The sequence below is a fragment of the Podarcis cretensis genome (genome assembly GCF_951804945.1).
Source record: "Podarcis cretensis genome assembly, chromosome: 12".
Classification (NCBI taxonomy): Eukaryota; Metazoa; Chordata; class Lepidosauria; order Squamata; family Lacertidae; genus Podarcis; species Podarcis cretensis.
Genome location: NC_137181.1, coordinates 3,977,952 through 4,004,916, shown reverse-complemented (window position 1 = coordinate 4,004,916; position 26,965 = coordinate 3,977,952). Strand labels below are relative to the sequence as shown.

The 26,965-nt window shown below is 47.8% G+C and overlaps 1 protein-coding gene and 1 long non-coding RNA gene across 15 annotated transcripts in view; one reads left to right on the top strand and one right to left on the bottom strand.

Annotated features, from left to right (window-relative positions):
* Positions 1 to 26,965, bottom strand: part of MAP4 (microtubule associated protein 4) — a 209,747-nt gene that overhangs the window by 119,003 nt on the left and 63,779 nt on the right. For all 14 annotated transcript variants that reach the window (XM_079996302.1, XM_079996312.1, XM_079996313.1 and 11 more), the window contains exon 4: positions 17,793 to 17,861. In XM_079996302.1, coding sequence (XP_079852428.1) covers positions 17,793 to 17,861 — 69 coding nt within the window. The remainder of the gene's footprint in view (positions 1 to 17,792; positions 17,862 to 26,965) is intronic.
* LOC307199321 lies at positions 6,588 to 10,129 on the top strand. Its single transcript, XR_013831866.1, has 2 exons — positions 6,588 to 7,920; positions 8,298 to 10,129. It is a non-coding gene; the product is annotated as an uncharacterized lncRNA (long non-coding RNA).

Genomic DNA, 26,965 nt, shown 5'->3' with positions numbered 1-26,965 from the left:
TCTAGTTTAGGGATGAGGAACTTCTAGATGTTGCTGACCTACAATCTGCCCAGGCTGGCTGGAGTAGAGTCCATCAACATCTTGGAGAAACACAAATCTCAACCCCCCCCCAACCCCCATGTCCACCACCATCAATCTTCTAATCAGAAGGAATTCCTACCTTCTAAAATCCTGAAATTCAACAGAAGTTGCCAAGGTTTGCCTCCTTCTCTTTTCTCCTCTACAATCAGTCTAATGCTACAAAGCTAAAGTTCAAAAGCAAGACCCAGGAATTCTCGTCCCTCTCCACCACTCTCCTGCCTCTCACATTTGCTTCCTTTCCAGTTCTAGTAGTCAGTCACCTTGTACTAGCTTTCTCCAACAACCGTGCTGGTTGGGGCTGATGGGATTTGTAGTTCAGAACAGTTAGAGGGCACCAGGTTGGGGAAGGCTAGTATAGGGTGTCACAAGGCTCTGTCATTAGCTTATTTTCACCCCTGAATCACTTCTCAGGGGGTTTGTGGGGCCATTAACATAACAACAATAGAAGTATCAAAATTTTCAAAAGTAGGAGTCTATGGCTTGGCTTTTGAAAAACAGGGGGTACACAGTACTTAGCTAACTGGGAACCACTGGTATGGGTATTAAATAAAATTGGAGACAGCATGGTACTCTGTGGCGGCATCCCACAAGTGCCCGGAGGTGGAGAAGCGGGTAAGATAAACAAATAATTACTGTAGTGACGTACCAGTAAGCTAGTAGCTAAGAAATTGTTTGAGACCCATTCATATAAGAAATTAATTATTTTAAGGTCAACAGAAGAGCATTAGGCCACCCAGAAGGCTGGCTGGCTGACAGGTCTCATTTTGATCTGTGCCACAGGCTGGAACCCAGAAATTCATTTTGTTAGCAAGCCTCACCAAAGGCATTGTGGTTACTGGGCAAAAAAACCCCGCCCCATTGATTGTCTACACCCAGATCTTTGGAAGTGTGGATTAATGCGGTTATTATGCTCTCTTCTGGTCGACTGGCTGGATGCCTCAGCTGGTTCAAGGAACCTCTACTGGTTAACCCACGGCGTTCGTATCCTCAATGGAGAAACGGTGTTGTGCTTTCTTCTGTGCCCAGAACATGGGTGACAATCTGTCGGATGTTAGCTCCCAACCAAGAGCTCAACCACAGTGTGTCAGGCCACAGTTCAGCAAAGAGATCTCCCACCATCAGGAGACACCTGAGCACAGACTGAATGTGTGCTGTATACATAGCGATGCATACATATAATAAATATTAAAAACGACTAGGCAGCCAGAGCCACATGGGATCCAACTCCATTCTTCTCAGCTGCTCTGCACAAGTTCACCCGCTCCCTGCGATCCACCCTCCAGTTCATAGAATTGGAGAGTTGAAAGAAACCCTGGGGATCCTCTAGTCCAGTGTTTCCCAACCTTGGGCCTCCAGCTGTTTTTGAACTACAATTCCCATCATCCCTGACCACTGGTCTTGCTAGCTAGGGATGATGGGAGTTGTAGGCCAAAAACATCTGGAGGCCCAAGGTTGGGAAACACTGCTCTAGTCTAACTCCTTGCAATGCAGAGATATAAGCAGCTGTCCCGTATGGGGACTGAACCTGCAACCTTGGCGTCATTGGCACCACGCTCTAACCAACTGAGCTATACAGGCACAACTCAGAGAGTCATCATCTCCAAAGTGCACAAGTGGGGCAGAGCCTGGCAAGAGAGCCTCGCCTTCAAGAAAGGGATGAGGAGCCCCAGGCCCATCCCTCTTTATCTGTCCACTTCTGGACCTAAGGAATCCTGTGACTGCAAAGTGAATTAACAGGGCAGGTTCCAGCTCTCTGCATCTGTTTCAAACCACCTTTATATCAGGGGAATCTTCCCCTCAGCACTGCTGAAGAGGCGGCACAGATGTACTGCTTACAAACTTACCTGAAATAGCATTTTCTTAATTCCTTGGATTTGGATTTTGCTTTTCTTCTATCGCAGAGATCAAGACTGTGTTCAAGACATCCCCAAAACTGCCATGCACTGCCCACACCCTGGTCTGCGATGGCCTGATGCATTTCAGACCATATTCTGGGATTAACTAGAATGACAGCCATCTTCAAATATCTCAAGGGCTGTCACACGGAAGATGGAGCACGCTTGTTTTCTCTTGCTTTAGAGGGTAAGATTCAAACCAATGGCTTCAAGTTACAGTGGTACCTCGGGTTAAGAACTTTGCTTCAGAATGAGAACAGAAATCATGCAGCAGCAGCAGCGCAGCGGAAGCAGGAGACCCCATTAGCTAAAGTGGTACCTCAGGTTAAGAACAGTTTCAGGTTAAGAATGGACCTCCAGAACGAATTAAGTTCTTAACCCAAGGTGCCACTGTACAAGAAAGGAGATTCCAACTTAACATCAGGAAGATCTTTCTGACAGAGAGAGCTGTTTTGACAGTGGATGGTCTGCCTCAGGAGGTTGAGGACTCTTCCTTCCTTGGAGGTTTTTAAGCAAAGGCTGGATGGTCATCTGTCATGGATGCTTTAGCCGAGATTCCTGCATTGAAGGGTTGGACCAGATGACCCATGGGTCCCTTCCAAAGCACAGGATCTGAACTTGCCAGTCTCATTAACAGGCAATCTGAAAGACAATATACTCTAGGGAAATTGTTGTCGTTGCCACCTGACTGTCTCGATAGACAATGGAGTGCACCTCCAGGGGTGAAGTCAAACCGCTGTTAACATCACTGATGTGACCTCCCTGGAGCACAAGCCTGGGGAGTGTGTCTGGATGTCCTGGGCTGCCTAAACAACAAGACCCCCCCCCTCTTGGCCTCCCTGCTGCTTGGCAGAGCAACATGCTTGGCACCAGCTTGGCTGCAGGAGTTGCTGGAAGGAGGCATACAAGGCAACATCCAAACCCAACTCCAGATCTGTGTAGGATTCACTCCTGAGCCTTTTCTCCTCCCAAAGGCAGCGGAGGTTTAGGACCAGTGTTTTCCTTCTCCTAGATTGGCTCCCTTCCCAGGTGGACACGCCCCATCTTCCCCTTCTGATTCAATATAAGGCAGTTTTCTATGTATTTCTACACAGAAAAATCTCATGTAAATTAGTGTGCAATAACGCCAAGTGGATGTTCTGTCTGAGGCCTCAAAATGCTGGACCTGATGCCCACGAAGTACAGGAAGTTACAACTACAGCAGAATCTTGCCGACAAGCCTTGGTTCATGCACATATCAATGAGGCCCTGAAGGGAACTATGGATTGCACAGGATATGGCCATTACCATTCCCTTCGGCGCTGCTGAAGATGATTACTGATCCTGGGATGTTGAGAGCTAAGGACAGTCAACTCTCCCCCTATGAGTGTGTCCATGCCCAAAGTTGCACTCTAGGGAAAGGTTAACTGGTACCTTCTCATTAAGCATTCTGCATTACTGGACTGATATGCACATGTTCAGAGATAAACATGGTGCTGAGTACGGGTTTAGAGGTGGGCTTGCAAGCTAAATCTCCCACAGAAGGCACGGCTGAACAAAATGGATTTGGACCTTAGTCTCAACCTGACTGAATCAATCTAGCATGGCCTCCATTAACCCAGAACTCTCCAGATGTTTTAGGCTACAACTCCTATGGCTGACTGGGACTGATGGGAGCTGTACCCCCAAAACCTCAGGTTGCTGGAGGCTGATCTACAATTGCATACAATTTCGCAAACCCATTAAAAAACACCACCACCAAACTGTTGCTATGAAGGAGAGTGACAAGCACACTGGAAGATGCAGCGCAGCTGAAGCAAAGCAAGGATGCTAATTTAAAACAACACTGATACATCCCTGCCGCAAACCAGGAATCAGCCCCCTATTAAGTGGCAGCTGAACGGAGGCTCCCTGCTGCTCACGTGGAGGAAATGAAAGCCTGCCTGCTCCTGGTCCCCTTCCCTCTGTTCACGCTGGCAGATGGGCCTCCTCTTTGGTGTTATCATGACAAACTACCTGCTTTGGAACTGTGGAAAGATTTCTCTAGCTGCTTAATCTGAGGCAACTCTCTCTCCTTGCTTGGTTTGTGAGCCTGACACTTAGCCTCTGAAGCCTGGCCAAAAGTTGCCTTTCAAGATGCCAAAGAAACATTTGCACCTATTAATCTCATCCTCCCCTCCTAAGAGTGGTGTTCACGGGGCTCTGCCCATCTTTTTGGTTCTCTTAGCTGCACCTGAGATAGGTCAGGCAAGGAGTCAGCCACTGGCTCAGAGACTGAAGAGCAAATAATCCTATTTGCTTTGGGCAGAAGGACCACAACTTGGTTGACCACAAACTTGACATGAGCCAACAGTGTGACGCGGCAGCTAAAAAAGCCAATGCAATTCTGGGCTGCATCAATAGGAGTATAGCATCTAGATCAAGGGAAGTAATAGTGCCACTGTATTCTGCTCTGGTCAGACCTCACCTGGAGTACTGTGTCCAGTTCTGGGCACCACAGTTCAAGAAGGACACTGACAAACTGGAACGTGTCCAGAGGAGGGCAACCAAAATGGTCAAAGGCCTGGAAACAATGCCTTATGAGGAACGGCTAAGGGAGCTGGGCATGTTTAGCCTGGAGAAGAGGAGGTTAAGGGGTGATATGATAGCCATGTTCAAATATATAAAAGGATGTCACATAGAGGAGGGAGAAAGGTTGTTTTCTGCTGCTCCAGAGAAGCGGACACGGAGCAATGGATCCAAACTAAAAGAAGAACTTCCTGACAGGAAGAACTTCCTGACAGTAAGAGCTGTTCGACAGTGGAATTTGCTGCCAAGGAGTGTGGTGGAGTCTCCTTCTTTGGAGGTCTTTAAGCAGAGGCTTGACAACCATATGTCAGGAGTGCTCTGATGGTGTTTCCTGCTTGGCAGGGGGTTGGACACGATGGCCCTTGTGGTCTCTTCCAACTCTATGATTCTATGATTCTATGACCCAGAACTTTCACCTGCCAACCTCAGCCAGTTTTTCAGACTCCACTGGGTCACGGAACAGAACCCAAAGACAAACTAAGAACTGGAGGCAGATGCCTTAGGTGGTGCAGGATGGCTGGAAACTGATCTAGGTGACATCCATGCCATTTTGCAGCACATGACTTCCCCCAAAGAATTCTGGGGACTGTAGTTTGCTGCCTGCTTTTTCTCAAAGGGAGTTTACTATTCATTTAGAAGCAGGTAGAGTTAGGTTTGATCCCATGTCTGAGTTTTTGCACCTCAAGTTTAAACTGGTTAAGGGTTAAATCCAGGACTATGTTGGCACCACAGCTTACGCCTTCCCTCAAGTTCTGCAACTCACGGACCATGGCACAATCACCGCCTGTTCCTCCTCCAGCTGTTCCACGACTAAATTAGGGAGACTCAAACATATGCAAAGTGTCTTCTTGCCTGGGACAGTGATGCAAATTTGTTGTGTCGAATGCCAGGGTGGATGCAGAAGGCCTGGATGTTTGCTGGTGATGGGAACTGTGCCCACACAGACTGATTTTGACTGTGGTCTAAACATCAGTCAGAAGACCACCCACCTATCACACTTAAGAATACCAGCCTAGCTGGGGTCCAACCATGGACTTCTGTGTTAGATGGTCACTTTGTGCTTTGCCCAATGTCCTTTGGAGTCAGGTTTGATCAGCTACAAGGAGAAGAAAACCCACACTTCCCCAAATTGTATCCTCCCCAACTGTGAAAGAGAAAATGATTAGAGGACACCAAGGGGCAATCCCTTTGACTGGATCAATCTTCTCTCACCCCTTCTCCCCACTGGCTTCTGAAGGGGCCCTGTGAAAAAAGCTAGTTTCTAGCCAGGGTCCAAAAGAAGGGTAAGGTGTTAAGTGTACACCCACATACACATACACACACGTGCACACATGCACAAGATCCCATGGGGAAGAGAGACAGCTCAGAGGTAGAGCAGATCCCCAGAGTGGCTGCGGCAACCCAGTCAGATGGGCGGGGTACAAATAATAAAATTACTATTAAATTATCATTGCATGTAAAAGGTCTTCAATCCCAGGTATCAGCAGAAATGGCTGGGAGAGGCGCCTGGAGAGCAGCGGCAAGTTAGTATGGACAGTAGTGAACTAGGTGGACCCATGTTGTGACTCAGTGGAAGGCAAAAATTCCTATGTTCACCATGTGCCAGCAGACAGGGCATCTTGAACCTTAGATCCCACCCAGCTTTGGCATGGGGGCTGTTGGGAATCGCTGGGGTGGGGAGCCCCATCTTTCATCTTAGTGCCCCGTCTGTACAGTGGGTGTAGCAGCCGCCTACTTTCCACTTAGTAACTGCTGCTCTGAACGGGCCTTAAAAGAAAAAGGGAGTAAATGAAAATGAATTCTAATGCTGATCGGTTGGTGGCGGGAGAGGGCCCTTGCAAAGGCTTAATTGCCACTGTGGCAAATTGCAGCTTTCGCTGGGCAATGCAGCAGCATTCATTTAGTCAAGGAGGAAGGCGTTTGCTGCTTGAGCCAGCCCTCCAGATCCAATTTCAGAAGGAAGAGTGGCTTCTGAATGAGTATACCATTTACACTCTCTCTTGAGCAGGCATAGACAAACTTGTTTTGGGACTACAATTCCCATCATCCCTGAGCACTGGGCCTGTTAGCTAGGGATCTTGGGAGTTGTAGTCCCAAAGCATCTGGAGGGCCGAGTTTACCTATGCCTGCTCTTGAGTGTGCATGAGCTTTCAAACAGGGCACTGGGAAATGAGTGGAGGCCTGTGGAGGTGTAAAAACTTCTGCTAAACTCTTGCGCCTTGAGCAAACAAGGCAGCAGTGTGCCGGCACAGCTTGGCACAACCAGGAAGAGAGAATCACAGAATTGTAGAGTTGGAAGAGATCCCAAGGGTAATCTAGTCCAACCACACACACACACACCCCCAAATGCAGGAATAATATTGCATTGTATTAGCTATGGAAGCCTCTGTGCTGCCTGCTTTAAGTACAAAGGAAAATGCCTTTGTACAGTGAGGTTCAGTAGACCCACATTTCAGAGGCCTTAACCTTAATTATCTATCCAATACTACCAACAAAGTGTAGGAACACATTTAAACCCAAGATTTGCCCAAGAATTACAATCAAGAGAAATCTGGAAGAATTTGAAACTAATAGAAGTTTTTTTGAATCCATGACAAGAACATTTCCACCAAGCGAGAGAGACAGGTGTAAGGTTAGCACACAAGCTTTATTAGTAGTTTATTCAGCAAAGAGGTATAGGATCAGTATACAGGATTGCATACAAGACTTTAGAGGCATGAGTTGACTTAGGAAATATTTCTAGAAGCTTTCTACAATTATTGCAGGCAACCGAGCAACAAATCACAAGGGCGTGTTTTTAAAATAAAGAAACAGGCCTGGAGATTTGAGAAGTGCACTTAGGGGTGTTCTATTAATTACCGGAGCATATGCAGAAAGGCAGAGGAATTAAAAAGCCCAGGCTCAAGCATTCAGATTTTCTCAGTCCAACATATGTGTGACATTACTACAACAGAAGCACATAAAAATCTTTGTTCCTCAGCAGAATCACCCAACCACCCACCAGTGGTGAAAATCATGCACTGCAATCTATGCCGAAGTATCGGCTTTACCCGAGCAAATTTGGCGAACTTAAAAAGCGGAGAGAGAAACTGAAATATGAAGCACAGAAACTGAATATAAAACAAGCACAAAAAGAAAGGAAGGATGGTAGGCGGAATCATGGAGAAAGAAGAAACTCAAGGAGTTTCTCTTTGGTCCAGTTAAGAAGTGAGTAGAATGGTTTGTGATGGAGTCACCAATCTAGCTGCTTGATGTTTGCAGGAATGGTTGCCCCAGTTACCCTCAGCCTCATGGTGGCTGGTTGGCCACGACAGGTGCCAATCCTGCTTTGGCGAAAAACCTGGACTGCCTGCTTTAGCAAAACGTGTTTGTTAGGCCAACATAGGTAAAGGTAAAGGTACCCCTGCCCGTACGGGCCAGTCTTGACAGACTCTGGGGTTGTGCGCCCATCTCACTTAAGAGGCCAGGGGCCAGCGCTGTCCGGAGACGCTTCCGGGTCACGTGGCCAGCGTGACATCGCTGCTCTGGCGAGCCAGAGCCGCACACGGAAACGCCGTTTACCTTCCCGCTGGTAAGCGGTCCCTATTTATCTACTTGCACCCGGAGGTGCTTTCGAACTGCTAGGTTGGCAGGCGCTGGGACCGAGCAGCGGGAGCGCACCCCGCCGCAGGGATTCGAACCGCCGACCTTTCGATCGGCAAGCCCTAGGCGCTGAGGCTTTAACCCACAGCGCCACCTGCGTCCCAACATATCATTGGCTAAAAAAAGACAGAGCTGAAAAATGCTTATGGTTTATTTGGAAGGTCTTTAAAAGTATTTGTAGGGGCTTAGGTTGCAGATACTCCCTTATTATGAGTCCAGGCACATCCTTCCTGCATCAAGGGAAAGAGAAAGCTTGCATGGCCCTAACCCTTGAACTACTCTAATGGGCCTCTTCCAGTCAGCAGCTCCCAAAAGGAGGCCTAGAGAGCCACTCAACTGGAGCAGCAAGTGTCTTCTTGCAACCCCAAGTCTCCATTTTCACCTCAAGTTCCATTTGCTCCAAGTGCATTTTCTTTCACACTTCGCTGGAAATGTTTCTTTTTGCCAAGGGGAAAATCTAAAGTCACAGTATCCAAGAGTTTTGTAAGTGTCTGCAAGACTTCTCTGCTCGTCAGCCACAAAGCCAGATTTTCACTCTAGGGGCCAAAATCCTTAGGACAGATTCATCATTATTAACCACTTGGGAGAGTGAAATGAGTGAAGATGAGAGAGGCCTCCTTGGGCAGTGATCGCTGCTGCTTCCTGGGCGTGATCCCTGCCGGTTTCCTGACTCCCAAATGCCACCTCCTCTAGCAAATCCACAGAACCAAAAGAGCTACATTAATTCAGCTTTTAGCACCTCCTGAATACAGAGGCCAGATTCTCCCACCCCACCCCAATCTACAGAGGATGCTACAGGTATACCGGGAGGACAGGCTGGATGACCCAGTGGGACCCCCATGGAGTTCTATGGGAGAGACCATCTTGCAGGTAAGGGGAGAGACGCTATTGCAAAGGGCCTCAGCACGCAGACACTCCCTAAGGCAAGGCTAACAAAGAGCAGCAAGTGTTTGGATGCTCAGAACGAGCTGGCACCGTGGAATAGCTAGCTTCCAACTAATGAGGCTGCGAGTGAATGTCAGGTCAAAGCAACACACTCCCGTTTCCTTAAACAAACTAAGCAAGGAGGATGAAAGGCCCCTTCATTCCAACATGCTTCCCCTCTTTGTGGGATATTCTCTTGGAAAAGTTCAAAAGCAAGCCTCTTTGGGATGCATGCCCAGAGCATGCAGGGATCACACCAGGTCCTAAGCTGTGCTGCACGAGGGACGGGTAGTTGGAGATCTTCTGGGGACTTCAATTAGCAGTGCAAGGATGTTAAACTGGAACGAGATGAAGGGGGAATGTGGGGTGGGCTGCACTGGACCACCTGTGAAGGGATGAGCCTTGCTTGGCTGGTCCATCATCATCAGTCGCACAACTAGCCTACCCCAGTGGACCTATTGCACTCTTCTAAGACAACTCGCCCAGCGACAGCCACCAAGCCAATGAAGGGAATGCTCCTACAAGGGATGACAATGAACAGAGAAGCATACGGGGTTCAGTGCAACCAACTTGGAATTGCACATGGGAGGTGCTGCTGCTGCTGCTTGCGGACTTCCCCACTAGGCAACTGGCTTGCCACTGTGAGAACAGAAAGCTGGATTTGCATGGGCCGCGTATATCTGTACACACACAAATAAAATCTGTTGGGTCAAGGGCAACGTTGGCAGTCCAGCCAAGAGAAAGACTCTCAATCGGCCAGAGGTGCAGGCTGGAATTTGCCCCATCTTGAAACACCATCTTAGCTACAACTTGGGCAAAGTCACTCGCTCTTCTAATGACAGCAGCCACTATCCTCCTTTCCCAAAGCTCTCGAAATGTTGTCTACCAAAGTCATGCACCTCTTGCACAGAAACTCTGGACCTTTCTGGCCCTCTGCATATGGTTATTTGTGAGTTGGGTGTTGGCAATATGCTCTGTATTTCAGAGTCTCTGTCATGCTCACTCCGTTTCCATGCTTACTCTATTTCATGCATCTCTAATAAAGACACAAGCCGGTTTGGGGCCTGGGTCTTCTTCAGCATCCAAATATATGCAGGGGCATCACAACTGGGCTCAATAGTGCTCAGGAATGTAGACATCAATTTTTAAGTAGCAGATAAGGCAGCAAGAACATAAGTCAGCTATGCTTAAGGAAAGTTTTATCCGTCTGCTAGCCTGGAGGCATAAAGGGAGCCCAAATTTAGGCCTTGATATGAATTTTGTTACCGCTCTCTCCATGCACAGGGGCCAATTTATATCCGAGAGGGGACAGCCAGGGAGATTGCAAGTGACAAGCTAAACCTACAGACAGATCAGGAGGGAGTTCAAAGAGACAACAGCTCCTTCCCACTCTGGCTGCGGCCTTGTCAGATAATTATTTCATTAGCGGTTTTGACATGTCTGATGTCTGGGCTCTGTGGCGCTCGCTCCATCGTCCCCTCCCCTCCTGTCAGTCTATTCCTACCTTGGTTTTCTGACAGGGAAGGCAAACAAGAATTTGCATCCGAGCAAAGTCTTAGCACAAAGGTAAGACTTCACGCATTAAACTTTCATGAAAGCAGAACCCGTCTGCCGGCTCCGAGTTTGATGTGAACAGCAGAACGCAATCAAGGTTACTCTGCTCCAAGAGTAGACGCGCGACAGCTCCACTCTTGAAAAAATTATTTAGCAATGTTTATTTCTTCTGTGCTTTTTTAAGGTCTCATCCAATGCAAATTTTTTGGGCATAATTCCTGTTCAAAGTCATTTTAAAAGAAGGGGGAGGGGGGAACCCTGCTGATTTCAAATCAAAGGAAGGTGTTTTTTTTTGGGGGGGGGGACACACCAAACAATAAAATCAAGTTCCTTATATGGAAAGGCACCAGGGAACTTGGGAGGAGGGGGATGAAGGAGGTGGAGCAAGTGAAGGGCAAAGAAATGCGGCTGTCAATCTAGGCTAAAGACCCCAAGCCCTGCAAGACTGTGGATGAACTCTGGAAGGCAAGCCCTGCTGGTTGTAAGAAGAAAATAAAATAAATGCAGACATGGGTGGCAAAAGGAAAAAGAGCTGATGATTAAATTTAAAGAATGTGAAATCATAAAAAGAGAAAATCAAAGTTAATAAAGTGCCCTTTCAACAGCTGCCACACACCACCTGCGCTTACAAGAAAGGAAGGTCTCAATGAGCGCTGATGAGCAGAGATAGGGAGGAGGAGGAGGAGGGGAGGAGGAAGAAGAAGAAGAGGAGGAGGAGGAGGAGGAGGAGGAGGAGGAGGAGCAAGGTGGTGCTGGCAAGGGGCAGAACAGCAGCCGATCTACACCCCGCGTTGTTTCTTCAGCCCCAGAGAACTCCAGGTAGGTAAAGGAAGAGCTCTGCAAAATGCGGAGTGTTTTGGTGGCGGCATTTTTGTAATTTTTTAAAAAAGAAGTGTAAATGACGGGAAGAAAAGCACACACTGGTCTCCTGTTGGTAGCAGCGCCCGGGGTCTAGGCTTCTAGGAAGGAAAAAGAAAGATAGAAAGGGGGGGGAGGAACGTGATAGGGGAGAAGGAAAATACGGGGAGGGGGCATAAAAGCATTAAGTCATTAGTAAACATGAACATTAATGCAGTAAACTGCACATCAAGCAACATACTACTGAGAGCAGCCAGACTGGAGACAAGCAGGGAAGCTCTCTTTTGCAAGAGAGAGACAGAGAGAGAAAGAGAGAGAGAGAGTCATGCTTGTTGTGCGGAAAGGAAGCAGCCAGTCAACAGTACGAAACATGCAGCAGTAAGTTGGGAGCCCCTCTCTGGTCATGTCGCAGGGCAGGGCAGGGGAAGATTCCTAAAAATACTGTGGGGAGTCGATGCGTTTGGGTATGACTCTGTCTATGCATTAAGGCTGCAGACCCTGTGACCTTGAGCAGAAAAGTTTGCCTTTGAAGGGAGCCTGGGTTTGCAAGGAACCTATGCAGCTAACAGGACCTTGCTAGGATGGGAAGACCAGCACTCTTTGCAGAATCGTAGAATTGGAAAGTATGCTGAGGATCATCTAGCGCAACCCCCTGAGTAGCAGGAATATGCAGCTGTCCTGTACGGGGATCAAACCTGCAAGCTTGGCGTTATCATCGCCATTGTTCTGGCCAACTGAGCTATCCATGTCAAGCAAAAATAAGAAATAAAAAAATCAGGCCTGACTGAATATGTAGCACCCGTTCACTGATTTCAATGGGTCCTGTGCTGGAACAGTCTTCACCCCCACCCAACCACCACCCACTGCTTCATGTGCACAAAGGAAACCAAGGAAGCAGCACTTTCAAGGGACCCAGAAACACAAGCAATGCCCAGCATTTTCTGAGTCCCAGGACATTTGATCATCTTGTGTTCTGGAGCTGCCTGATGAATCTGGATGTTTGCAGCTAAGAAACCTGGCCCTTCCCACCACCAGCTCGCAAGACGTGCCAGGAATCATTCCTGAAGGCCACATAAGACAACAGATTGGAAGAGTGTCGCTACAGCAATGTCACAACTCAACACACACACAGTCCACAGCTGGCATGCTCCACAGGGGGCTGGAGCTCCTCTTGCCCTTCCTAGACTGGGTTTCTTCCACTGAGCCTGAACGCCATGCTGCAAACACACCCTCGCAGACACGCAGTGTTCCTCGCACTGTAGGGGGTTGGAGTAGATGGTCATCAGGGTCCCTTCCAACTCCATTAGTCTATGATTCTTCTACCATAATGCATGGTAAAGGTAAAGGTAAAGGGACCCCTGACCATTAGGTCCAGTCGTGACTGACTCTGGGGTTGCGGCGCTCATCTCGCTTTACTGGCCGAGGGAGCCGACGTACAGCTTCCGGGTCATGTGGCCAGCAGGACTAAGCAGCTTCTGGCGAACCAGAGCAGTGCACGGAAACACTGTTTACCTTCCTGCTGGAGCGGTACCTATTTATCTACTTGCACTTTAACGTGCTTTCAAACTGCTAGGTAGGCAGGAGCAAGGACCGAGCAACGGGAGCTCACCCCGTCGCGGGGATTCGAACCGCCGACCTTCTGATCGGCAAGTCCTAGGCTCTGTGGTTTAACCCACAGCACCACCCGCGTCCCTCATAATGCATGGTACTGCATACCAAAAGGGGTTAAAAACTGTGTTTTTAAAATGGGCTTTCTGTAATTCTGGAAGATAGCTGTCTTTGCCAACTTGGTGCCCTCCAGAGGTTCGGGGATTCCAGCTCCTACCATCCCTGACCATTGGGCATGTTGGCTAGGACTAACGGGAACTGGGAATCCCGCAACATTTGGAGAGGCCCAGCTTGGAAAGCCTGATTTAAGACATGATCCTGCCATCACAAAGAGGTATGAAGGCCCAGGTGACTTGACCTACTCTATTTCTCCATAAGCCATCTATTTTGGGCCCTGAGACGATTTATGCAGCTAGACAACCATGCAGCCTATAGTTACTCGTGATTCCTGTGTAGGTAGTCTCAAATGCTCTCACTTCTGACATGAGGACAACGGCAAACATCTGTCTCCCTCCCCTCATTTCTGCTGTATACTAACACAGACAACAGATATGACTGCAGAAAGAGGAGCCACGCCCATACCATCTTCTGAACTATCTTGGTCCCTTAAGATGCCCCAGGCAGATATTTGCCTCAAGAAAATATCTCCCTTTTCACTACTCACCTCCAACCTCTGCAGCCATTCCTTCCAATCTGCAGAGAATGATTTATGTAGCGCATGCCAAGCCATTGTAAGGCTGCAAAAGCAATCCAGCAGGCTGCCAGGGTTTTAAAAATATTTACTCAAAGCCAAAGAAAAGCTGTATTTTCCTTATTTTTACTCTTAAGCGCCTGCGCATCTTTCTCTGCGCATGCAGCCTTGAAAGCTCTACAATCACCTCTCCTAAAATTAGGATGGCGCCAACAATCTGTTCTTTTAGGCACCACCTTAAGATGTTTTCTTTTCATTCAAGGCAAGCTTTTCCAAGGTAGCACTGTTAGATACTGCTACCTTGCTAGCTCTGCAGATAGATTTAATGTGTTTTAATTTCTTTTTCTTTTTGTGTGTTTTGAAATGGTGGGTATTGTGTAAACAGTTAAAATAAGCAAACTGTAAATTAATATCTCTGCTTGCCTGAACTTCTCAATGCGTGGGTCTCTGCCCTGCTGTGCAAGGCAGGAAAAGAATCCAGAGCTTGCGGGGGGGGGGGGGGGCTTCCATCAGCACCATGCTCAACACATCCAGGATCTCTCGCAGTGCTTGGAACAATGCAGCTTTGCATGACTGAGATGCCAGCACCCATCATCAGTAGGTACACGGGACATAAGCAGCCCTCTCCCAACACACAGACACACATACAAAATGTGAGGATAATGATTTATAAAGGTAAAGGTAAAGGTAAAGGTAAAGGTAAAGGTACCCCTGCCGGTACGGGCCAGTCTTGACAGACTCTGGGGTTGTGCGCCCATCTCACTTAAGAGGCCAGGGGCCAGCGCTGTCCGGAGACACTTCCGGGTCACGTGGCCAGCGTGACATCGCTGCTCTGGCGAGCCAGAGCCGCACACGGAAACGCCGTTTACCTTCCCGCTGGTAAGCGGTCCCTATTTATCTACTTGCACCCGGAGGTGCTTTCGAACTGCTAGGTTGGCAGGTGATAATGATTTATAGCCGCACCTAAATGCTCCTAAATAAATGAAGCAAGGAAGCACAAGCTCATCTAGGCTGTAAATCAGGGATTGGAAATCTGTGGTCCTCCAGATGTTGCTACACTACAACTTCCATCATCTCTGATCACTGGGTCAAGCTGGCTAGGGATGATGAGAGCTAGAGTCCAACAGCATCTCTGGAAGGCCACAGGTTGCCCATCAACAGCTGGAGATGGGCAGGGGGCACACGGGCAGTGCCAGTCTGGGGGACGCTCTTTAGACTGGGGTGGGGTTGAGAGAAGGCTTTTAGGCAGCTGGGTGCATGAATTCTATGGGCAGAACAAGGGAAGCAGCTGCTAAACAAATTCAAGCCAGGGGATGGACAGTTTGCACCAGCCGGACCTTCATCCTTGCATTTATCGCCAGTTCAGCTTCACCCTTCTTATTCCTGCCTGAAGAGGAGTTCATTGGAAGTGGGTCGCTAACCCAACCCCTCAAGGTACTCCTCAGTCCGGTCAGTTGGGCCCCTACTTGGCTTTGAGACCAGCTCAGGAACTGTTCATATAAGCGAGTGCAAAAGGCTTCCATGGAAAGGTTGACGGTGTGAAAAATTGGGGAGACAGAGGAAAGCCACAGAGACTACAAGGATTTTATCACAATTTCTAATTACAAGTCTGTGAAGTCAAGAGATATGAATGCATTACAGAGGGAAGTTGCTATTCTGGGGAGCCAATAGTGGAAATTTCATAGGCAACAATGATCCTCAGGGTCCACTGTTTCTGCATGTAATGTATCAGGTGGGCATGAAGTAGATGGTCTTCCCCTAGTAGGCCACTAGCCAATTTCCCAATGGGCAATCTAGTGCAGCCTTTCCCAGCCCGATGGCCTCCTGATATTGCTAGTCTACAACTTCCATCGGTGCTGGCTGAGGTTGATAGGAGTGGTTCAAAACATCTGGAGGGCACCAGGCTGGGAATGCCTAATAGGATCATGAGAGATGCCCTGCAGCTGGAACAAACCAATGGCCCACCTAGTCCAGAATCCTGTTCTCACAGTGACCATCCAGACACCTACAGGAAGCCCTCAAGGAGGAATCGGGCTCTCCTCACTTGCAAATCCCAGCTATGGCTATTCAGAGACATACTGCCTCTGACACTGGAGGTAGAAACATAAGCCATAGAATCACAGAATTGTAGAGTTAGAAGGGACCCCAAGGGTCATATAGTCCAACCCCCTGCAATGCTAGTAGCCATTGTTAGCCTTTTCCTCCATGCCTCTCTCTGCCTTTTGAAGTCTAGTTGGTGTCCACGACTAGTTGGTGTAAGGGGTAGCCAATATGCCCTTGAGACATTGCTAGGCTACAATTCTTATCAGCTCCAGCCAGCATCACTAGATAGACCTTGATCTGAACCCGCAAGATACTTGAGTTCTGAAGCAGGAGTGCACACCTGGAATAAAGCGGGCCTAATGTTGTCTTTTAAACAGCTGCTTTTTATTTTTAGAACTGGATTGCAATACTCAGCCGCTCTGAGCCTGGCCTTGGCTGGGGAGGGCGGGGTATAAATAAAAAATTATTATTATATTATTATTACTTATATTGAAAGAATGGTGCTCTGTTTTAACTGTCTTGTGTGACCCACATTGGCAGGGCTTTGCCCTGAGAGGCAGCATAAATACGTTGGAATAAATCAATCCTTGAAATAAATAATGGAAAAAAGAACCACTAGACAAGCCAAAATGTTAAAGAGGGCATGGATGTGCAGGTTGCCTGCATACCCATCTTCCAGACCACAAGCAGATTTAAGAGTCCATAATCACACCCAGGTGAAGAGCATCTGCTGTTTCTAAGGGAGGTCCTTCCTTGCACTCTCCCAATTTGAAGCGGGGTGGGGGCGGAGATGGAAGTGACTCAACAGCACAGAAGCAATCCTGAGTTCAGCCTGAGTTACATTTTAAATGCATCCTTCTTAATGGGACACTAGAAGCCAGTTTGAACCCAACACCTCTCAGCGATTGGAGGCAGTGAGGCCCACCAGATGCCTCCTGGAAACATCTTCATGCTCAATGGCATTTTCTAAACTGATTTACAAAAGTTGTTCTGAAGCAGAAGAGCAGTTTGGTGGGAGGGGAAGAGGAAGAGCTTACTGGATTGTGGGACTCCTACGGGGGTCAGAAAAGTCTTTCACAAAACGCTAGCAACAGGACAAGACAAACACAACACTTTGCAGTAAAGGGAAAAGGTTACATCAAGTAATGAGCTCCTGGAAGGATATAATCCCATGCTTAAAATAAACACACACAAAAGCCCTAATCTTAGGTCCCTGGGCAATGACTAGGAGGGAAGACTTCAAACCAAAAAGAGAGAGACTCTCTTCACTGACTGTAAACAAAAGCACAAAAAGTGAACTTTTTAATATTACTAATGAATAAGGTATACATCTCACTCACTTCCAAAGATAGCAGCTGCAGGTTTCAGGGAAAAATAAGGCTTGAGATTGTGTATAATTGGACTCTTGTATGCCACTACAGTCTTGGAGATATGGCTCAGCATATAGATCAATTTAGATTATTGTGTCTGAAAAGGCTGCTGCAGCATTAATGCATTAACTGCCACTGCCCTCCGGGAGTCATGCAGAAAGCATTGCTTCTTTTGGAAAGAATGCCACTGAAGACTGCTAAAGCCAAAATGCATTTGGCGCCATCAGGACTCACCTAGATTATATTGATAACAACTTTTGAACTGTGTAGGGGGGTGACATATTCACTTCTGAGTGTATGGGGGCAACATTAAACTCTATGGAGAATTTGGTTCATGTACCTTACAGTTCCAGAAATGTTTTAATCCTTGGGATATAATCTAGGTTCCGCTTAGATGTTTGATGATGCCATACATTTTTGTGAGATACCTGTTTGTATTAAAGTTTGCTTTGTGTACTGTTCAGCAGCTGTGGCTAAGAGACTGGGGGTTTTTTGGATAGGAGGGAAGAAGCCCACGTGGTTCCAATATTTCCCTTACATCATCATGGGATGGACAAATAAGGGCCACTGAAATCTTACCCTTCCTGGTGCCTTCTATTCCATGGTCGCCATTCTCGACCACAGCAGCTGGTCCAGTCGCTGACGTACCTAAAAAGACAGAGACAGTCTCATCAACTGGGAGGAATTTTCACTTTTCACGGGGGTTTAACATTCAGGCTGCATAAGCCTCTTCAAGTGTGCTTCCCTGTAAAGGGGTGTGGAACTCTCTGCAACTTTTGACTGTGTTTGGTAGCCAGCTGTTTTTACCAGTAGCCAGCCATGACATTCTTGAAGCCAGTTCCATAGGGGCAGGCTGTATTCACCGCCCAGCAAAGTAGTTTGCAGGGAAGGAGTAAGGGAGAAAGTGCTGCACGTTCTGGGTTAGAAACTCAGATATATAATCTTATCACCAAATGGCAGCTTAAACCTGGGTTACTGTTGCCACAATGGAATGCTAGGCAGCTTTTTTTGCAGTGGGATTTGTTGTTGTTCTTGTTGTTTGTTTAATTTTGTTTTTATAGTGCTATATTTTAAAGGACAAATCTGAAAGCGGTTTACAAAACATTAAAACATCAAATAAAACAAATTCAAGCTTCAAGGAACATATTTCAGATGCTTCTCTAAGTGATATTTTGATTTCCCAATTGCCAGCCTGGCATCCAGAAGTCTCCATGAGGCCACAATTGGACCTGTGTGAGTAGCAAAATGCACCTGGCTGGTTTATAACACTGGCAGCCTATGAACCTAAATATGGGAATTTGTGAAGGTCTACCCCACCTCAGCAGGGACGCAGGTGGCGCTGTGGGTTAAAGCCTCAGCGCCTAGGACTTGCCGATTGAAAGGTCGGAGGTTCGAATCCCTGCGGCGGGGTGCGCTCCCGCTGCTCAGTCCCAGCGCCTGCCAACCTAGCAGTTCGAAAGCACCTCCGGGTGCAAGTAGATAAATAGGGACCGCTTGCCAGCGGGAAGATAAACGGCGTTTCCGTGTGCGGCTCTGGCTCGCCAGATGCAGCTTTGTCACGCTGGCCACGTGACCCGGAAGTGTCTCCGGACAGCGCTGGCCCCTGGCCTCTTAAGTGAGATGGGCGCACAACCCCAGAGTCTGTCAAGACTGGCCCGTACGGGCAGGGGTACCTTTACCTTTACCTTTATCCCACCTCAGCACCATGACTGGCTTTCAAACGGATTGTAATTCATTTTTAAAGTGCAAAAATACAAAGATTAAAATAAAGCCTGAAAAGAAGTTAAAAATACAAGGAACAGCAGCGTAGTACTTTCTTAAGTACATCCTGCTTTTCTGAGCAAAATATCAAGGTGGCGTACTGTTTAAAAACAAATGAAAACAATTCAAAATACAGCAAAGCAGTAAATACAGATAATTTAGAATGGGGAGGAGGCTGTGGTCTTCCAAGTTTAGCTAGACTCCCAAATGGTCCAGACAGCATGGCACAATGGCCATGGGTGATGGGAATGGTTGTCCAACAACTATAGGGAAACAGGTTCCTGTGCTAGAATTCTACAGGATGGGGTATTAGTGTGTGAAAACAGTCCAGATCCAATGATCCCACCTCTAGATGATGGCAACGTTAGGCGCCATCCTGGCATCTTCACTTGGGTCGCAAGTGGTCAAAGGCCAGGAGCAAAATGCACCTGGCTCCTGGCTAATTTCAAACACTGCTTATTGGTGGCAGATCTTCCTGCTGCAAGACCAAAGCAGGAGCTTGCGCCACTATGGCACATATGCAACATTCATCTCTCTTGGCTCAGCTTTCCCTACGAAGCTAGGGAACAGATGGCGGTGTGGTACTAGGCAGGTTTACACACCTGACAAGGGAAACCCAAGGGAGAGAGATTTGTTAAAACCTTCCTCTGATGTGCACCTTTTGGAAGGTGACCTTATTTGGCTGCCTCTAGAGATGGCCCCCACAAAGGCAGCCAGTGTTCAAAAGGGCTGCGGCTTCCGATAAGAGGCTGTCGCCTCCAGCATTCTCAGGTGTCCCCAACGGCGCATTTTGCAAAGTGGGTTGGTCGCATTCCAGCTGTCTCTTTCCAGCAGCATAGCTAGGCAGGAAAGACACAAGGCTTGGGCGTGCTGCAGGCCCCGTGGTGTCCCCCCCCCCCAGTGTGCCGCCCAGCGCCCCCGACCCCCCTAGCTACGCCTCTGCCTCTTTCTCAGGGGCATCAAGCAGTTGAATTTACAAGGTGGCAAAGCGAGTTCCCCGCTGGTGCCACACAGCACTGCCATTTCAAGGGCTTTAAAGAGCTGGATTCGCATAAATTAAGACGCTTTTACACACACTGAAAACAGGCTTTGCGGAGATCTAATCCAGCTATTCCAACGGGGAAGAAGACTCCTTCCTGCACGACAGCATCTGGGAGCAGGGATGCTTGCATAAATCAAAACAGCTTATCTGCAGAACAGGGCTGAGGAAACCCCATCAAAGGACCCAACTGTCTTCAAAAAGCAGCCCCAGCTGCACAGACAAGAGCTAAATGAAAAACAGGCCCCAAGAAGGCAGCTTGCTCCGTCCCATCTCCCAGAGGGGTGTGGGGCTTCCCTTCGCTCTTCTCGCTTACAATTCCCCCTCAAGCTAACCGAGAGGAGTGAGGCTCCCTGCACAAAAGGATTCAGCTCATGGATAAATGGAAATCAACCGGGCCATTACCACTGTCCACGAGGCCAGATGTGGCTCAGCACAGCTGCCCACAACTCTCCCCGCCCGCAACTTTGCAGCACTTGAGCCGGAGGTGGTGGTGATTGCCTTCTGTCTCTGCAATTTGGAGTACTGGCGCCCTGCACGTTGCGCAGCATTTAAACATTTTAGCTTTCCTTCCCCTCCCAACAGTGGCGTAGCGTGGGTTGTCAGCACCCGGGGCAAGGCAAGTAATTTGCGCCCCCTAACCCGTGGATTTGCGCCCCCTAACCCGTGGATTTGCGCCCCCTAACCCTAACCCCCAGATGTTGCGCCCGGTGCGGCCGGCCCCCTCTGCACCCCCCACGCTACACCACTGCCTCCCAACGCACAAACACACACCCCCTTCCAAAAACTCCTTTTATTTTAAGAACCTGGTTTTTAAGAGCGCAAAACGAACCAAGATGTCCAAACTCCGTAATCCTGGCCCAAATGATTAGATGGTACTTACATCTGGCTAAAGGATCAAAGGATTGGGGTTTTTTTTATATAAACAACCCTTAGAGCCACAGCACGCCCTAAAAAACAGATAATCCCGAGCGAGGAAGATGGGGCCAATATATTAAGCCTAATCACTCCCCACCCCCCCACCCCAAGGCATGCCTCGGAAACGTGCAGCCGCATGATTTCACGCGTAAGGGCACAGCGATAAAGGCCGCCAGAGGAGGGTTGGACAGATGGTTCGGCCTGCTCAGCGCTCCGTCTCTTGCTACTGCAAAAGAAAATGCCTCAAGGAGAACCAGGCAGTGCGGAGTACAGATCTGTCTTGCCGCAGCCAGACCTCTAGAGGAAGGCGGGTTGCTTGAGGATGAGGCTGTGTCCTTCAATACTCTGATCCAATAGCCACTGATCAGGCATCATGCCTCAGTCCCAGCACATACATCCCAACACCAGGGGCAAGCTGCAGAATATGTTACACTGGGAATGGGCTGGGCGAAAGAGGAATAAAATGGAAAACCCAGCAGGCACAGGAGATGGGTGTATTAATTCAAATTATAATGTTCTAATGCCAACAGGTTTCAAAGCACAGGGCTGTTCATCAGGAGATGAGGGAAACCAAACATCTATGATCATTCCCAACAGGTCTGAAGCAGCCTGGAAGCAGGATCAGGCCAATGGCCCACCTAGTCCATCATCCTGTTCATACAGGGCCCACCTAGATGTCCATGGGAAGACTTGGTCCAAGGCAGCTTCTATGTAACCAATGGACCCCTTACATTCTTACTGGTGGGATTTAAAAGGGGATTAGAGAAATTCAGAGAGAATAAAGCTATCAATGGCTGCTGGATGGGATGACTATAAACTACCTTCAGGATCTGAGCAGCATGAGCCTTTGAATCACCAGACTCCAAGGACAGAGATTTTACCCATTTCAGTCTCAAGCACTAGAGCAAGCTATGTGCCAGTTCTTTGAGACCACCATGAAAATTTGATTTCATTTTCAATTTGTGTACCGCCTTTCTCTATTACTACACGCAAAGTGGTTTACAAGATGAAGAAGCAGCAAAATAAGACAGCAAAGATCACACATGTAATAACAATCTGATCCAATGCAAAAAAGTCACAGTAACTTTAAAATCTTATATCAAATAAAGCAACATTCAATTATCCATTAGAATGTAATAGTAAACAGTAAAATTAAATACCAGAAAATGGCACTTATCAATTACAATAAAGAATTACTAAGCAATAATCAATAAAAATAACCACAAGCTACAATGCATAAAGGTAAAGGTAAAGCCCTGTCATGGACGACTCTGGGGTTGCGGCACTCATCTCGCTTTATTGGCCGAGGGAGCTTCCTGCCGTTTACCTTCCTGCCAGAGCGGTACCTATTTATCTACTTGCACTTTGACGTGCTTTCGAACTGCTAGGTGGGCAGGAGCAGGGACTGAGCAATGGGAGCTCACCCCATCACGGAGATTCGAACCGCCAACCTTCTGATTGGCAAGTCCTAGGCTCTGTGGTTTAACCCACAGCACCATCCGCGTCCCATAAAATGCCCCAAAACCTGCAAGACCATGTAAAAGGATCAGATGGAGAAACAAGGACACACAACTTATAAAATTGTTTTTTAAAAATATCCCTGAACTCCTCTTCCCCCTTCCTAGCTACTTCTGCTATTCTCAAAGGCATGGTCTAGGAAAGGCTCCCAGGGCTGGGGGTTTGGGGGCAAGGCAGGTGGAAAAGCCATGGCCTGGTGGGCAGCAGAAAGTCTCTCTCATCCAGAGGTTAGAGTGCACTTTGTTAGACACCCACCATGTTTCATCTCAAGCATGAAAATGCTTCTCTCTGCCCAACTTCCAGCCCCAAAATCTGCAAGGAAAAATAAATGTTGGCTGCATGAGATTCATATTACTGCACGGAGACGGGGAAAGGAGAGACGCAAGGAGACATTTCAGGCACTTCTGCTCAATTCTTCCAATCCCTTGTGATGCTGTTGTCGTCGTTCTGCTATGGGCATTTGGATATGCTGCGACTTATGTTTGCTAAGTGAATATGACCAGCACCCTCTGCTGGGCATTGGAGAACTTTAAATGTTCAAGCCGAGTTAGATCAGAAATTTGGAATAAGGAAATTTATACAAATGAGACCCTAACAAAAGTGTGTTGGAAGAAAAGGATAAGGGTAAGGAACGTTTGGCTGCTGAAGCTGCAACTCCAGCTGCTTCTCGTTGGGTTGCGGGGTGAGGAAATATTACGGCTTGCAATTTCTTCTCTTCAATTCCTTCTCCCGTCATGCACAGCCTTATCGTTTTATGCAATAAATTGGATATCCCTCCACGACAACTGCCTTACTTTATCTGGTCAGTGCAGAGTTCAAACTGCCATCTTTATTGGGACGCATTGTTAATCTCTCCTCGTTGCCCCGTCAAAAGTTAGGGGCAGCACATATCTGAGCTGCCTCAAGAACCAACCCAAGGCCAAACTTTCTGAGGTTAAAGCAGAGGCGCTGAGCAAGCACGGCTTCCAGGAGGGCAGGAGGGGGAGATGCAAGGCTTCGCCTGCTCCCCAAGCAATCCCCTGGCATTACATAAAGGATGGAGTAAGAGGATTAGCCGGCACTTGTCAAATTATGACTGTTCAGCCACTTGGTAAGACCAACTTGCTGGCTATTATCCCCGTGGGAGGGGAAAAAATAATGTCGTCCCAATGATGTGTTAATGGGGAAGGGAAGAGATGCACAGAGGCCCCAAGATGCTTTTGCGCAAGACGAAATCCTGGCCAATTTCTGTTTGGTATGGCAGCCCCTCCTCTCCAAGCCCAAGCCCTCCGGGTCCAGGTGGGACTCCATCTGACTGCTCCTTAAGCCTTGCCTAATCTGGCTGAAGGATTTCAGTTAGACACAACCCCCTCCTGAGCGGAGACGGGAGGGTTAGATCTTGAAGGTTTGTTTACAGCCCTGCCTGGGCTGCGTGCAGGAAAACGGAAGGGGCCGCCTGCACAAGTTCTTTTCCCACAGGTGATGGTCCAACAGCAGAAGGCCTCTATTCAAATGCCCCAGAAGGCCAGTCCTGATTGAGACAGCGGGACAACACAATCGCACCACTGCAATGGTTGGGGAAGTGTCCCATGTACAGCCTCTTTGCAGTGGGTTATTCCGGCATTACAGGGGGGTGGGCTAGATGGCCCTTGGGATCCCTTGCAACTCTACAATTCTATGACTCTACATGCAGCTGCCTCATAGGGGTGATATGATAGCCATGTTCAAATACATAAAAGGATGTCACATAGAGGAGGGAGAAAGGTTGTTTTCTGCTGCTCCAGAGAAGCGGACACGGAGCAATGGATCCAAACTACAAGAAAGAAGATTCCACCTAATCATTAGGAAGAACTTCCTGACAGTAAGAGCTGTTTGACAGTGGAATTTGCTGCCAAGGAGTGTGGTGGAGTCTCCTTCTTTGGAGGTCTTTAAGCAGAGGCTTGACAACCATATGTCCGGAGTGCTCTGATGGTGTTTCCTGCTTGGCAGGGGGTTGGACTCGATGGCCCTTGTGGTCTCTTCCAACTCTATGATTCTAGGATTCATAGGAGTTAGGCCACCAGCCCATCTGGCCAGAAGTATCAACTCTAACTGGAAGCGGTTCTCCAAGGTCTCAGATCAGGAGCTTCCCCTCGCCTGTTACCAAAGGTTCTTCAAGAAGAGATGTCACAAACGGAACCTGGGTTGCTTCTGCATGCGAAGGAAGTGCTCTTCCTGCCAGGGGTGGGTGGGTGGGTGTGTTCTGCTTGGTTTCTGCCTTTCCTAGATGCAGCTCCAAGCAACATCAACAGCAGCTGGAGATGCACACCAGGTTTAAATGATCCTGACAATACATCTCAGAACGGTGCCGGAAATAGAGTGCTGGGCTCTTGCGATGGATGGTCGAGTTCAACTGCTACCTCTTCCAAGATCATTGGGCAGTCTTCCCCCCCACCCTACCCCAAATAATCTTTATTAGTTTTCCGGTTACACACTCCACATACACATAATGTGTTGCATTTTACATTTATACTTGCTCCTAAGCGCTGACTTCCCTCCTTCCTTCTTCTGGTTTTTTATATCACATATAATTTTATCGCATTGTTTTCATCCATTTTGTATATTGTTATTCATTTTCCTTATTTGTCCATAGTATATCCATAAACAAATAAATCCTCCTGTTTATACATTTCTTGTTGTCTGTCTGTATTCATTTACAACTACTGTTAGTTATATTAATCTCCTTATACATTTTGCTTCTTCTTATTTTCATTATCCATCACTTTTCTTAATCTTTCACATTATGAGGTTTATTTCCAATTCTACTGGTTTCACTATTTCATCTTATCTTTCCTATATATGACGTAAATTTTTCCCATTCTTTTTGAAATGTTTCCTCGCCCTGTTGTCTAATTTTCCCTGTTAATCTGGCTATTTCTGCATATTCCATTATTGATCATTGGGAGAGGGCTCCTGTGCTCAGATCCTGTTTCCCACAGGAATCTAGTTGGCTGCTCTGAGAACTGGATGCTGGGCTAGATGGGCCATTGGCCTGATCCAGCAGGCTCTCCTTATGTTCAGGTAAGGCACCTTTTGGGTGTCGTGGACCAAATTCCCTTGGGGTAACCAGAGGGATTAGAGCCAGAAGTGTAAAGAACCATTTCACAGAATATAGTGTGTGTGTGTGTGTGTGTGTGTGTGTGTGTGTGTGTGTGTACACACTGTATTTTTCGCTCTATAAGATGGACCAGACCATAAGATGCACCTAGTTTGGGGAGGAGGAAAACAAGAAAAAAAATATTCTGAATCCCAGAAGCCAGAACAGCAAGAGGGATCGCTGTGGAGCAATCCTTCTTGCTGTTCTGGCTTCTGGGATAGCCGCGTGAAGCCTCTTCAGGGCAGCGGGAGGCAGGCACCCCCAGCCCTGAAGAGGCTTCGCATGGCGAAGCCAGAACAGCAAGAGGGATCACTCTTGGGAAAAGCCCCCAAGAGCTGCACTCCCTTTAAAGAGTGTGCGGAGTAAGTGTGCGGATCTTGGGGGCTTTTCCCTGAGGAGTGAGAAGGGCAGCTCGTCAGTCCCTTCCCCCACCTCCCGGAAAAGCCCCCAAGAGCCGCGCTCCCTTTAAAGAGCTGCGTGGAGCGTGTGTGCGGCTCTTGGGGGCTTTTCCCCAAGGAGGGAGAAGGGATTGACGGGCTGCCCTTTTCCCCCCTCGGGGAAAAGCCCCCAAGAGCCGCACACACGCTCCACGTGGCTTTTTAAAGGGAGCGCTGAGCAGAGCCTCCCGCCTGAATTCGCTCCATAAGATGCACACACATTTCCCCTTACTTTTTTTTTTTTTTTTAGTGCGTCTTATGGAGCGAAAATACGGGATATATCGCTCAATCACTCACTTTCTCTCCCACACACCTCTTTCTTATTTCCCAGAGAACTAATCCCTTCCAGCTCCCAAACCCAAGCCTCCCTTCTTCCTCCCACACAGGAAAACAGATGCCTGCTAGCCTCCATCAGAGTAGTAGTAGTAATAATAATAATAATAATAATAATAATAATAATAATAAATTTTATTTATATCCCGCCCTCCCCAGCCGAAGCCGGGCTCAGGGCGGCTAACAATAATAAAAAAATACAACATTCTAAAATCATTTCATATAAAATTAATTCAATTTACTGCAATTTACTGCAAAGACCTGCCTTCCTACTTCCCAGGTTCACACTGCACTTCCTTCTTGACTTCTGGGCTCCACCAACTCATGGCTCCCTGCAAAATAATGGGGCTCTTTTTACCTCTCCCCCTACCCCATGTTTCACCTTGCGAATCCCTCCCAAAACATTTCAGCTTTCCCCTGCATTTCTCTCTTTATGGTCATCTCTCTCACTTCCTTCTCTGATCCTTCTCATCCAAGCCAGCAGAAGACCTGTTAACTAAGAGAAGGCATGTGTCATTTGGAGAGCTGGACGGTGCTGGGGGCCGCGTTAAATCAGCTTGAGGGCCACATGCAGACTATGTGAGTTCTCCACCCCAGACCATCTGATTTACAACCAGGAATATTCTAACAC